This window comes from Wyeomyia smithii, chromosome 3 (assembly GCF_029784165.1).
Source record: "Wyeomyia smithii strain HCP4-BCI-WySm-NY-G18 chromosome 3, ASM2978416v1, whole genome shotgun sequence".
In the NCBI taxonomy this organism is placed as follows: Eukaryota; Metazoa; Arthropoda; class Insecta; order Diptera; family Culicidae; genus Wyeomyia; species Wyeomyia smithii.
The window spans coordinates 48,602,863-48,616,385 of NC_073696.1; the positions used below are offsets into that span (position 1 = coordinate 48,602,863).

Below are 13,523 nucleotides of genomic sequence, written 5' to 3' on the forward strand. Positions count from 1 at the left end.
TTCGAGGTGAAGTTCATTTGACACACCAAGTTCCCCAAGAAGGTGCTGCTGTGGCTGACAATCAGCGAGAAGGGGATGTCAAAGCCGCTCTTCTTTCGCTCCGGACTGGCCGTGAACGGGGAAATTTATAATAAGAATTGTCTGCTGGAAGTTGCGTTCTCAATCAAGAAATACTATAAGGGCGAAAACGCCGTGTATTGGCGGGGTCTGCCGTCGGCCCACTACTCGAAGCAAACATTGAAGGAGATGGAGCATCCCCTAGCTGCACCCCATTGAGAGTTTCTGGGTAAAACTGATGCGTAAGATCTACTCCAACATTTTTGGATCAAACGAAGAAAGAACTCAAAAATAAGCCTACACTCATGTTGTCGTCCGCCATGGCGATTGTTCCGGTTAAATGCCGGAAGGCCACCCACGAACCTTCCCCATTCCTTACTACCCACTCGGGGAAAAAGTGTGACGCCGACCCTGCTACTCATCGGCAAAGTCCCAACCGACAAATACCGCTTTTGCAAACCTGAACCTGAAAGCTCAGCGCAACTGCTTTGTTTTTGAGGGGCTCTTCCTTTATGATGGTTCAACTTCAACGGAACCAACTAGCTCAACTGTACAGCAATCGGGGCCATCCACAAAAAAAAAAAACAAACATTCCATACAAAATTCATACAAAAAATGGGCTGAGTGTGTCATTTTGTGCTATTTTTTTTATGACCTTATTTGTTTTTTAAACTTCTCACCTGAGTATCACACATTTGTCCACTAAAATTTACATTCAACAAAGTACATATTGACTATTGTAATCCATCAATCATGCAATTATTATTGTTTGAAGCCTAACTTAATACGCAGCCAATTTTTATTTTTATTTATACGAAATTTATTCCAGCATAGAATTTGTTTTCAGATATGAATAGAAAAAGCAAAACCTGTTGTCTATTTTATACTCACATCGCACTCATAAATACACAACCCCCAGCATCATGGTCGCAGGTGGCTTTCTTTCTCCTGAATCAATAGTAAAAACAACTTCATACTGCATCTATTCGATAAACAAAACTAAAAACGTTTGATTCGTCTACTCGTAGCCTGTTGGCTATCGTATCGCTGTTGATTAACAAATCGAAAACAAAAACAAAATTAATATTCATAGCAACCTAGAAGCGTATTAGCACCGTAACACGAACGGACGACGACCCCCAAAAAAATGACAATCAAAATACATGAACGAAAAAAAAGTCGTAGGACAAACAAACAAACCAATCGAAGCACGATGCCTAAAAGATTAGCTGATTCCGGTAGCGCGTTGGTTCAGGAAACTGCCCGAGATACTCCGAATGCTTGATACCGAAACTGTAGGACGGCATGTGGCCCAAATTAACCTGCGGATAGTCAATGAGGGGAGGAAATCATACGCATGAAAAACAATGTGAATTTTGCAATGTTCAAAGTTGGTACGATCGAAAAATTTAATCCCAATAGGAACGTTTCACAACGTTGGTGACCAATCGGGGAGTTTTGTGCGCAAGGAACGGCGTGTGGCGAATGGCAAAGGAGCTTGCGGGAGCGGTTCGGTAAATGTTGTAGCCCTGTTGCGGGATGAAATGGGGGATTCGGTTGTAAGCGATGATGGAGGTTTTCGATGGTTTCAAGCCGAAAGGGCAAGAGAAAGCAGATTAGCATCCGGGCGCTGCAGGATTTGAGCTGGAAGAAAATTACCTTCTCCGGGTGGTGTGCCGCCGGTCCCGGTTTCATCGTTTCGTCCGTCGGTATGCGGAAGCGGGTGGCCATCGAGAACATCGGAGCTCTTTTCACCAGCGGATCGATTTTCGAGTCGTAGTGACCGGGACCAGGGAAGGTGATGCACTGTGGCAACCGTGCCTTCTGACGACCGGTGATTGTGTAGGCGGGTGCGGAACGGATTGGGCCTTCCTTGCTGGATCCCAGCACGTCTGGGATGTGGTACTCGTTCGGAGCTGGGGATGGAATACATCAGTTAGGTTAGGAATTTTGTGTACAAATCCGCATTGATCGTTGAGTCGTGCTGAAGTTCAAAAGCCTAATTAGTATGCAGAGCAGATTGTCGTTTGTATTCTTAGCAAAACAACAAATAATCTTGAGGCTGGTTCAACGATTCGACTTTATGTAAATATGATTTTGAGTAAATTTTCGACAGTGTAAAGATTTCAAACAAAATGTTTCAACCGAATCATCACTCGTCTGAAGAGATTTTAAAGAGTAAGAACTTCGATTAGGTTCGCATGTGCGCATTTCGTTCCAGTAATTATTCTTTTCAGTTTTTACTTTCATTCGCCACACAATAACAACAAAAAAACTGGAATTAAATATTCATTTCATTCGATTGTTCTCCACAACTTCAAAGAGTGAACATACATTTATTTTGCGCTGTATCATCGTTACGGGCGATGATTTGGTTGCGCGTCAAACCATTTCTACAAGAAAAACAACCACAGAACTCCTAGCAGTGCCTTGGGGGTTCAACGTTGCGTTTTTGAGATAGTAAAATTCTACGTGAACTAATATGTCAGATAGTTTTTCTAAGGTTAAGTCCACATAATCCCATCACGGAGTCCCAACATTAAGGTATAAAATGGAAGAGATACTATCTGCTATAACAATCGCATGATCGTATTCTCAAGAAAGTATTCGACACGAATATTTTGAAGTACAGAACAATTATTGGTTTTATATGAGCATATCTGAAATGAATTTTTCATCAAAGGATAACCTCGATTCGTTGAAGCGTAGGGCAAAAATTTTTGAGGAGATGATTGTACAATCAACAGTGAAAATTTGTCGTGCCAGAATTCCTTTGCAAACCAGAATTGCAAATTCTAGCTTACCGGTAGACGTAAACTACAGAAAAACAACTTGTTTCCAACGGAAAACAAATAGCCTACTTATCGATCTGTCTAGTATTAAAGTAAACAAAAATCAAAACAGAAAAACAAATGTTGAAACTACGCAATCTCATTTATAGCAACACAATTTGTATTAGATATGCAAATGTCTGATATTAGCGAATTATGTCGCACACTCTCAGATGAAACAGGTCCCCTAAATGTCATTCTCAAGAGCGTTCACTTCACAGAAGCCACAATCTCCAGTTTGTTTTATTATATGATATGTGTCAATAAACTATGACATATAGCTAGACAACACATTAAGTATCTATTACCAGTGTTTATTTTAAGTAGCCAAGTCCCTTAAATCCCCGGATTTCAGCACTATTCGGAAAACATGAGCGTCGAAAGCAATACCTGCAACCAGCCTAGGCTCCATAAAATCAGTCAAAACATCATTAGCAATTCACGCAAAGAACACCGATTGCGCAATGGGCAGCACAATCCATCGCCCAGAGAAGAAAAAAGCACCGAATCGATTTCCAAGAAGATGAGCAGGAGCGCGCTCTAGCTGCGATAAAAAATAACCTTTTTCCGTTCGCCTTTGTGCAATATTTGTCCCGCTCGACCCGGCAAGGAGTGCCGCGCGCCGTCATGCTTGCTCGTGAGATTGAAATCGTAATTCGGAAGCTGGCTGTGCGCGGTAACACAAATCGGAAATCAGCTAATGTATGACGATGGGCGTGGTTAGAAGTTTTTACATTAACCTTGAAATGATGAACCTTGCGCGGACTTATGCCTGGATTGTTTTTTTTTCGGTTGTTTCCGTCAGATAAAAAGTGCAAGTTAGCAAAATTGCTCGATTCATCCAGCGCACCTATTTATTACGTTATTACAGTGCGCTCTTGATTATTCTAAGAAATACAATTTAGTTTAAATCAGTTAAGTGATTCTTCCGGATAATCGAATGTATTTTTCTAAATATATGTAGAATAGATTCCAATAAATTTTCTGTATTGGCAATCTAAGGTAGACTATATATTACTTGAAAGGATTGAAAATTCATATTGGAATGATAGCCAAAAAAGAAAAGATGGAACGCTTTCTCCTGGATGACCAATCAAAAAAGCTGTAAGGAAGTTGACAGTAGCACTAATCGAATAGCCAGTAGTCACAGAATCTTAAATGGTACTGACATGAGCGAAAATTCGCATGACTCATGGCATAAAACACTTAAGCATGATTTGGCGATAACACCAAACAAGTACAATTGTATCTAAGCTGCTAAGCAAAGTGGCAGTAAAAGTTGGAATTTTTTCGATATATTTGAAACGGATTAAATTCTTGTTGACAAAATCAAATTTTTAAATTAATGTTGATAAGATTACCGTTGAATGAAGTTGTAGATAGCACTGGTCGACAAAAGCGAAAAAAACATCAAATTGGAAAAAATGAAAAATTACAGCTTTTTTGTTTGTTTCTGTGAATTATAGTGCCCCTAACCAGCTCAGAAGTGCGTGAAAAGGCCACAGAGTAATTTCTCGCCAGGTTCGTCGCTTCTATGTTTGCTTACGGGAAAACTTTATTCAGGTTTCTGAAGTATTAACGCACTTTCGACTTGGTTAGGGGCACCAAAATTCACAGGAGTGAAAAGTTGTAAACCATCATTTTTTTTTTCAGCTTAAGCTATGGGACAAAACTTGTGTTGATCAGTATAATTATTTGTTTTTTATTGAGAAAAAAGTTACTCAGAAAAAAAAACATAAAGCCTTTCTATTAAATTTGCTTCACCTTTCGCTACCTTGTCGTCATCATCAAATTACCAGCATACAAATTAGTTCGACTTTTGTTCACGCGCAGCGACAATCGTGTCCGCTGCATACTACAAGTGCAGACAAACAGACGTGCCACTCGATGACGATTTCATCGACCAGGAAAATAACGATTATTTTGAAATATTGCTTAGTGGGCAGTAATGCCGCTAGTGTCGCTAGTGTGTAAGCAAGCGTGCACATTCATTATCAAAGACAAAACCAACTATCGACCGATTTCGACATTATCTGCCTTAAACAAAATTATAGAAAAACTTTCAACCTGCCGTCTTGTGAATTTTTTGTCGGCTAATGATAATGTGTACAGATTTCAGTACGGCTTTCGGAAAGGCTGTGCTTGTACCGAGCTTGTTGATGAATTGATCTGCGAAGTTGATCAAAGAAACATCGTGGGTGGCTTATTCATCGATCTCAAAAAGGCTTTTGATACTCTAAACCATGGTATACTGCTTAGGAAGGTTGACCGCTATGGGATAAGAGGAGTCACCAAAGACTTAATCAAAAGTTATCTATCAAATCGGCAACAATTTGTAATAATTGAAAGTGTGCGTAGTAGTTTACGCCCGATTGATATAGGAGTACCTCTAGGAAGCAATATCGGTCCTTTATTAGTCTTATTTTTTATCAACGACTTCGGCAACCTCAAGCTTCATGGAACATCAAAGCTTGTTGCAGATGATACCGTATTGTTTCATCCCAGTTCTAGTGTTTAAACGGTTGTTACTCACATGGAATCCGATTTACGCACTCTAATTGAATATTTTGATTGCAATTACCTCTCTCTAAACCTCACGAAAACAAAGTACACTCCCCCCACAATTATGGAACTCCCACAATTACGGATCACTTTTGTGTTTCAAGTTATTTCACTCAGTTAAACTAGCGGTTCGAAGGCATGTAACATTTTTGCAGTAAAATATGCCATATTTGCTAGCTTGAAACACAGAGAACAACCTTCTTATTCCTAGATTGATGTGTTTTTTATCGGCGAGCAATATTGTCTTCCAGAATCTATCAAAATATTTGTCGTTTTTCTCAATCAGCGTAAGTAGCACGCTCATCATTCATAAGGTTCATATGTCATATAATCGCTAATTCTCGTGCAAAAAATAACTCATACACAAAGATCAAGGTAAGTTCTTCACGCTCATCAAAATGTTGATGGTTGATAAAGATTTTTCTGTAAAAACTAGTTAGTATTTTTCTAAATATATGTTCAATAGATTCCAATAAATTTTCTGTATTGGCAATCTAAGGTAGACTATATATTACTTGAAAGGATTGAAAATTCATATTGGAATGATAGCCAAAAAAGAAAAGATGGAACGCTTTCTCCTGGATGACCAATCAAAAAAGCTGTAAAGAAGTAGACAGTAGCACTAATCGAATAGCCAGTAGTCACAGAATCTTAAATGGTACTGACATGAGCGAAAATTCGCATGACTCATGGCATAAAACACTTAAGCATGATTTGGCGATAACACCAAACAAGTACAATTGTATCTAAGCTGCTAAGCAAAGTGGCAGTAAAAGTTGGAATTTTTTCGATATATTTGAAACGGATTAAATTCTTGTTAACAAAATCAAATTTTTAAATTAATGTTGATAAGATTACCGTTGAATGAAGTTGTAGATAGCACTGGTCGACAAAAGCGAAAAAAACATCAAACTGGAAAAAATGAAAAATTACAGCTTTTTTGTTTGTTTCTGTGAATTATAGTGCCCCTAACCAGCTCAGAAGTGCGTGAAAAGGCCACAGAGTAATTTCTCGCCAGGTTCGTCGCTTCTATGTTTGCTTACGGGAAAACTTTATTCAGGTTTCTGAAGTATTAACGCACTTTCGACTTGGTTAGGGGCACCAAAATTCACAGGAGTGAAAAGTTGTAAACCATCATTTTTTTTTTCAGCTTAAGCTATGGGGCAAAACTTGTGTTGATCAGTATAATTATTTGTTTTTTATTGAGAAAAAAGTTACTCAGAAAAAAAAACATAAAGCCTTTCTATTAAATTTGCTTCACCTTTCGCTACCTTGTCGTCATCATCAAATTACCAGCATACAAATTAGTTCGACTTTTGTTCACGCGCAGCGACAATCGTGTCCGCTGCATACTACAAGTGCAGACAAACAGACGTGCCACTCGATGACGATTTCATCGACCAGGAAAATAACGATTATTTTGAAATATTGCTTAGTGGGCAGTAATGCCGCTAGTGTCGCTAGTGTGTAAGCAAGCGGGCACATTCATTATCAAAGACAAAACCAACTATCGACCGATTTCGACATTATCTGCCTTAAACAAAATTATAGAAAAACTTTCAACCTGCCGTCTTGTGAATTTTTTGTCGGCTAATGATAATGTGTACAGATTTCAGTACGGCTTTCGGAAAGGCTGTGCTTGTACCGAGCTTGTTGATGAATTGATCTGCGAAGTTGATCAAAGAAACATCGTGGGTGGCTTATTCATCGATCTCAAAAAGGCTTTTGATACTCTAAACCATGGTATACTGCTTAGGAAGGTTGACCGCTATGGGATAAGAGGAGTCACCAAAGACTTAATCAAAAGTTATCTATCAAATCGGCAACAATTTGTAATAATTGAAAGTGTGCGTAGTAGTTTACGCCCGATTGATATAGGAGTACCTCTAGGAAGCAATATCGGTCCTTTATTAGTCTTATTTTTTATCAACGACTTCGGCAACCTCAAGCTTCATGGAACATCAAAGCTTGTTGCAGATGATACCGTATTGTTTCATCCCAGTTCTAGTGTTTAAACGGTTGTTACTCACATGGAATCCGATTTACGCACTCTAATTGAATATTTTGATTGCAATTACCTCTCTCTAAACCTCACGAAAACAAAGTACACTCCCCCCACAATTATGGAACTCCCACAATTACGGATCACTTTTGTGTTTCAAGTTATTTCACTCAGTTAAACTAGCGGTTCGAAGGCATGTAACATTTTTGCAGTAAAATATGCCATATTTGCTAGCTTGAAACACAGAGAACAACCTTCTTATTCCTAGATTGATGTGTTTTTTATCGGCGAGCAATATTGTCTTCCAGAATCTATCAAAATATTTGTCGTTTTTCTCAATCAGCGTAAGTAGCACGCTCATCATTCATAAGGTTCATATGTCATATAATCGCTAATTCTCGTGCAAAAAATAACTCATACACAAAGATCAAGGTAAGTTCTTCACGCTCATCAAAATGTTGATGGTTGATAAAGATTTTTCTGTAAAAACTAGTTATTTTCTAATTGTTCCATAATAGGGACCGAGACAAGATAGTTCTCTATACATATGGATCACTCCGATTCAAATGTGATTTTCACCAATTAAAACACCCTCTCAACTTCTATTGAGCTCTAAACGGAAGCTAAACAGTGCTGAGCCTTTGAAAAATATTATTTCCAAGGCACGAGGGACATGAAACCTACATAAAGCGGGAAGCTGTTATGATGTATCGTATACAATGGTTCATTGCTACCTTCGGCAGCGACAGACCTGGACTCTAGATCTAACCAGGCCATGCGGGATCTTTAATACGATTTGAAATATGTTATTTCTTCAAATTACATAATTTGAACAAGGTTTATTGAATGAATTCGTTACCAAAAGCTGTTTTTAATATGCTGATCCATAATATGATGCGAAATGTTTTATTATTAGAACCGCTCTCAAAAGTGATCCATAATTGTGTATTTGGTAAGTTATGGAATAAACATACTTTCTGAGAAATATTCACAAAACATGAAAAGAAATACTCAATGATGTGAAAGATTACAAATTTCTGTGACTGAAAACATTTATAGATTACTGATAAACAATAAAATTGGTCAGAGATGATTTTTTGAATTCATACATCGTCTTAAGTGATCCATAATCGTGGGGGGACTGTATATGGTATTCCATTCGCTGCGCAAAAAAATTCCTCAACTTCCCGATCCATGTGTGAGAAATTTGTTCATCGAAAAAGTGCCTTCTCTCAAATATTTAGGGCTACACTTAAATTCCTGTCTTTAATGGGGAATTCATCTTGGAAAAGTGTCCGGTAAAATTCCCACTCTATGTGGCCTTATGAAAAGGGTACGACGGTTTGTGCCTATTGAAGCATTATTAAACTTTTATTTTGCGTGCAATCATTCTTTTCTCCAATACCTAATTATTGTTTGGGGTCATGTCGAAACTTTTTTCAAACACTTCAGAACAGATGTGTAAAAGTAATTTTCAATTTACCTCATTTATACCCAATTGAATTACTCTATACAAATTTTAACCATAGAATTAACACTATCTTAGGATTACGTGATTCTCAAACAATTATTTTTGTCCACAATACATAACACAAAAAAAAATTCCATCCAAACATAACATTCACAGCTAGGATTAACCGTCAAAACACCAGAAATGCATCTGAACTCTTGTGAAGCAGAGCTAGCACGAACTTGGGTTCAACACGCATCCAGTGTTATGGCCCGTTAAAATACAATTTGCTACCTTAAGAACTAAAACTAATAACTAATACTATCCTGTTTAAAATCAAACTGAAGCAACACTTAATTTGAAATACAAACGAATATATATTTTAGTTGCGCCAACCTTTTTGTGAATGTAGGTTTTTCTGATTCCTGCTGGTTTTTTCCTGCATCTTTAATTGTTAATTAGTGTAGTTTGTCTTTGCCTTTGTAGTAACGTTTATCACTAAACCTTAATTTTTTTTTTGTTATTGTATGTGATTCTATTCAGGGGAACAAAGTTCCAGTGGGATATCACCTAGTTGTTTGCCTATTGTTAAATTCTCCGCGTATTGTTTTTCTTTTTGCTATTAGTCAGTGTTCACTACCAGGGGGCTCCAGTGTGATCTTTGTGGAGGTCAGTGGAGGGTTTGAAAAAACTGTCAGTAATGCCGTTGGTGTTGATTTAGGCAAGCGTGCACACACATTAGCAAAGACAAGAACCGTTTCACGAAAACAAGTTAGTAGGCAAGAAAGTCACATAGTGGCGCATCAGTGTAACGTTTCGAATAAGGACGATTTTTCAGGATTTTTCTTCGAAGAAGCACGTCTGTTTGTCTGTGCTACAAGAGTCAGGTAACTTGCTCTAGTCATCTTTGATAAAAAGCATTGGGAATCATAAAGAGTGTACGGAATCAAATTACATCAATTTTAAACGACTGTAACTTTTACAAAATTCTAAGAAAATTGTGGTTCCAACTAATTTGTTCGGCACCTACTGGACATTTTCTGCAGAAGATAATCTTCTGGCCTTTCTGCTATTTTTGGCAGCAGGGTACGCGACGACTGTCAACTGAGTTAAAAGGAGAAAAGCCAGGGGGGATTTACCGCTGTCAAATTTCATATATGTGTGCGTTATCGCAGACCAACTCTGGTCCATGAAGTTTGATAAATTACCCATGTGACGATAAAACATCATCAATTTTCGTCAAAAACTTGTTGCTGTCCCAAAACTTCACTACGGAACGCATTATTATTAAAGGTTTTCCGCGATTTCTCGAGTTTTGTGAAAAGAGAACGTTCCATTTTACTTCGATCAAAACGACAAAAACCAAAACATACAGACGCATTGTTGCCAAATGTGTTGGTCACGGTTTCACGATATCTGACAGATAGATTACCCCTGAGAAAAGCACATCAGAGCCACCACCGCTGCGGTGGGAATATTCCGCATAAATGAATTTTGAATTGACTGTTATTTTGATCACGAGAATGAATTTCGTGGTGCACCTGTTTGTCTGTTTTGTAGATACTGCATAAGTTGCACTTTGCTGCAAGTGCAATCATTGCGAAGATGGAGTCGGAAGAACAGAAGAGGCGTAAAGAAATTTTGCGCGTATCCAAGTTTTTCTCATCGTGCTATCAGCAGGAAGCTGGGAATGGTTCAATCCACGATAACTCGCGTTTTAAATCGGTACAACGAACGTTTGACCAACGGCCGGAAAAACGTGAATTACACACGTACAAAGTTCAAAAGGCGCCGAATCACAATGAACTGCAGAATACGGTGGCGAAAACACGTGCACGAAAGCTCTACACCCAGATGTTGACGGAACCACATTACCTCGTTATGGATGACGAGACTTATGTAAAAGCAACATCAGTAGCTCTAGTACATCCCCATTCGTGACAACCGGGACGGTCAGTACTTGGGATACTTGAAGGAATACCTACAAAAGCATTTACTTCCACTTCTGAGGTCACAAAATGGTCCTACAACTCTCTGGCTGGATTAAGTTTCGTGTCATAACTCGAAAAATATTTTGGAGTGGTACGAGAATAAGGAAGTCTATTTCCTACCGAAGCATCTCAATCAACCGTACGCACCTGAACTGCGTCCAACTGAGGACCTATGGGCCATAATGAGGCAGGCACTACGTAAGCATTCTAAAAAAGTAAAATAGAAGGAGGATATGAAGCGAAAATGGACTTCCACACAAAAAAACTATTATATTTTTAAGATTTTCAATTCATTCAAAATCATTTAGTCAATAAAATCGTCAAAATACAACACAAAAAATATTTTGTTGTTGTAAAAGCTTGATAATAAGTTATTTTATCCAATCTTGATGTATTATTATGCAAAAGTAATAGGAATAGCCAAAATATGGACTGACCCACAATTGTGCACCGCAAAATGTATCATTACTAATTAAAATAAAACCATGGGTAAAAAATGGCTTAGTTTTGTGAAAATAGACGTTAGTAGCTTAAGTATTTATGATAAATATTAGTAAATAATGAGTATGTGTGTCCAATCACAAATGGTGACTTCTCAACACTGTTAGAAATTTGTAATTTTAATTGTTAGGATTTGTTTGCTTTCGCAATTAGGACTTATCATTCGTAGGGATTTAAACCTACTTGTCAGAAAAGGGGAAGTAAACTTACAACTAACTTAATTGCTAACTTATTGGCTATAAAGAGAGCTTATCGTAGCAATTGAGGATTGCAACGATTTTTGTCGAAAATTGTTAATAATTTTATTTGACATAGCTTCTAATGGTTCAACACCAGTAAGTCTATGTAATTCGAGTGTACCAAACCAAGGAGGACGCTTCAAAATCATTTTCAGAATTTTATTCTGAATCCTTTGGAGCGTTTTCTTCCTTGTTGAACAGCAACTTGACCAGATCGGTACAGCATAAAGCATTGCTGGTCTAAAAATTTGTTTGTAAATCAAAAGTTTGTTCTTTAAACAAAGTTTAGAATTCCTGTTAATGAGAGGATATAAACATCTCGTATATTTGATGCACTTGGCTTGTATACTCTCAATGTGCTCTTTGAAAATAAGTTTTTTATCATAAATTAGTCCCAAGTACTTAACCTTGTCGGACCAACTTAAAATAACCCCATTCATCTTGACAACGTGATTATTGTTTGGCTTGAGGAAAGAAGCCCTAGGTTTATGCGGAAAAATTATCATTTGAGTTTTAGAAGCATTGGGAGAGATTTTCCACTTTTGCAAGTAGGAAGAAAAAATATCTAAACTTTTCTGCAATCGACTGCATATGACACGAAGACTTTTTCCTTTTACGGAAATGCTTGTGTCATCGCAGAACAATGACTTTGTGCATCCTGGAGGCAAATCAGGAAGATCTGAAGTGAATATGTTGTACAGGACTGGACCCAAGACTGAACCTTGAGGCACACCTGCTCTGACAGGAAATCTATCAGATTTTGAATTCTGATAGACAACCTGCAGAGTTCGATCAGTAAGATAATTTTTTAAAATTTTGATAAGGAAAATTGGAAAATTAAAAGTTTGCAATTTCGCAATCAAACCTTTATGCCAAACACTGTCGAATGCTTTTTCTATGTCTAAAAGAGCAGCTCCAGTGGAATAACCTTCAGATTTGTTAGCTCGTATCATATTAGTAACTCTGAGCAATTGATGAGTTGTGGAATGCCCATGGCGAAATCCAAACTGTTCATTTGCAAAAATTGAATTTTCGTTGATGTGTGACATCACTCTGTTAAGAATAACTCTCTCAAACAGTTTACTTATTGAAGAAAGCAAACTGATTGGTCGATAACTTGAAACTTCAGCTGGGTTCTTATCCGGTTTTAAAATGGGAGTAATTTTTGCATTTTTCCATAATTTGGGAAAATATGCAATTTTGAAGCAGCAATTGAAAATTTTCACTAAAAAATCCATTGTGCTCTCAGGGAGATGTTTGATTAGTATATTAAAGATTCCATCGTCACCAGGTGCTTTCATATTTTTGAAATTTTTAATAATTGATTTAATCTCATTCAAGTTAGTTTCAATTATTTCTGCAGGTAAAAAATTCTGGGAAGAAATTAAATCAAATTGACGTGTGACTTCATTTTCAATTGGACTCACAAAATTCAAATTTGAGTTATGAACACTCTCAAACTGCTGAGCAAGTCTTTGAGCCTTTTGTTCATTGGATACAAGAAAACGTTCACCATCTTTTAAAACTGGAATAGGCTTTGAAGGTTTCTTAAGAATCTTCGACAGCTTCCAAAATGGTTTTGAATATGGTTTCAATTTTTCAACTTTAGTCTCAAAATTTTGATTTCTCAGAAGAGTAAATCTATGTTTAATCTCTTTCTGTAAATCTTTATAAATAGTTTTAAAAACAGGGTCACGAGAACGTTGATATTGACGTCTGCGGACATTTTTCAAACGAATTAGAAGTTGAAGATTTTCGTCAATTATTGGTGAATCGAATTTCACTTGAGCCTTTGGAACAGAATAATTCCTGGCATCAACAATTGCACATTTTAATGCTTCCAAAGCGGAATCAATATTCACTTCGTTTTGCAAATCAAGCTCATTATTG

General features: G+C 37.4%; 1 protein-coding gene across 2 annotated transcripts in view; it reads right to left on the bottom strand.

Annotated features, from left to right (window-relative positions):
• Positions 1–1,027: 1,027 nt before the first annotated feature.
• LOC129731828 (mucin-1) overlaps positions 1,028–13,523 on the bottom strand; it is a 62,050-nt gene continuing 49,554 nt past the window's right edge. Inside the window, exons 11-12 of one of the 2 annotated variants that reach the window (XM_055692162.1) lie at positions 1,717–1,973; positions 1,028–1,379 (exon numbers count right to left, since the gene is read on the bottom strand). In XM_055692162.1, coding sequence (XP_055548137.1) covers positions 1,275–1,379; positions 1,717–1,973 — 362 coding nt within the window. In that variant the 3' untranslated portion in view covers positions 1,028–1,274. Of the gene's footprint in view, positions 1,587–1,716; positions 1,974–13,523 lie in introns of both variants that reach the window. The other variant, XM_055692161.1, reaches the window with a different exon arrangement.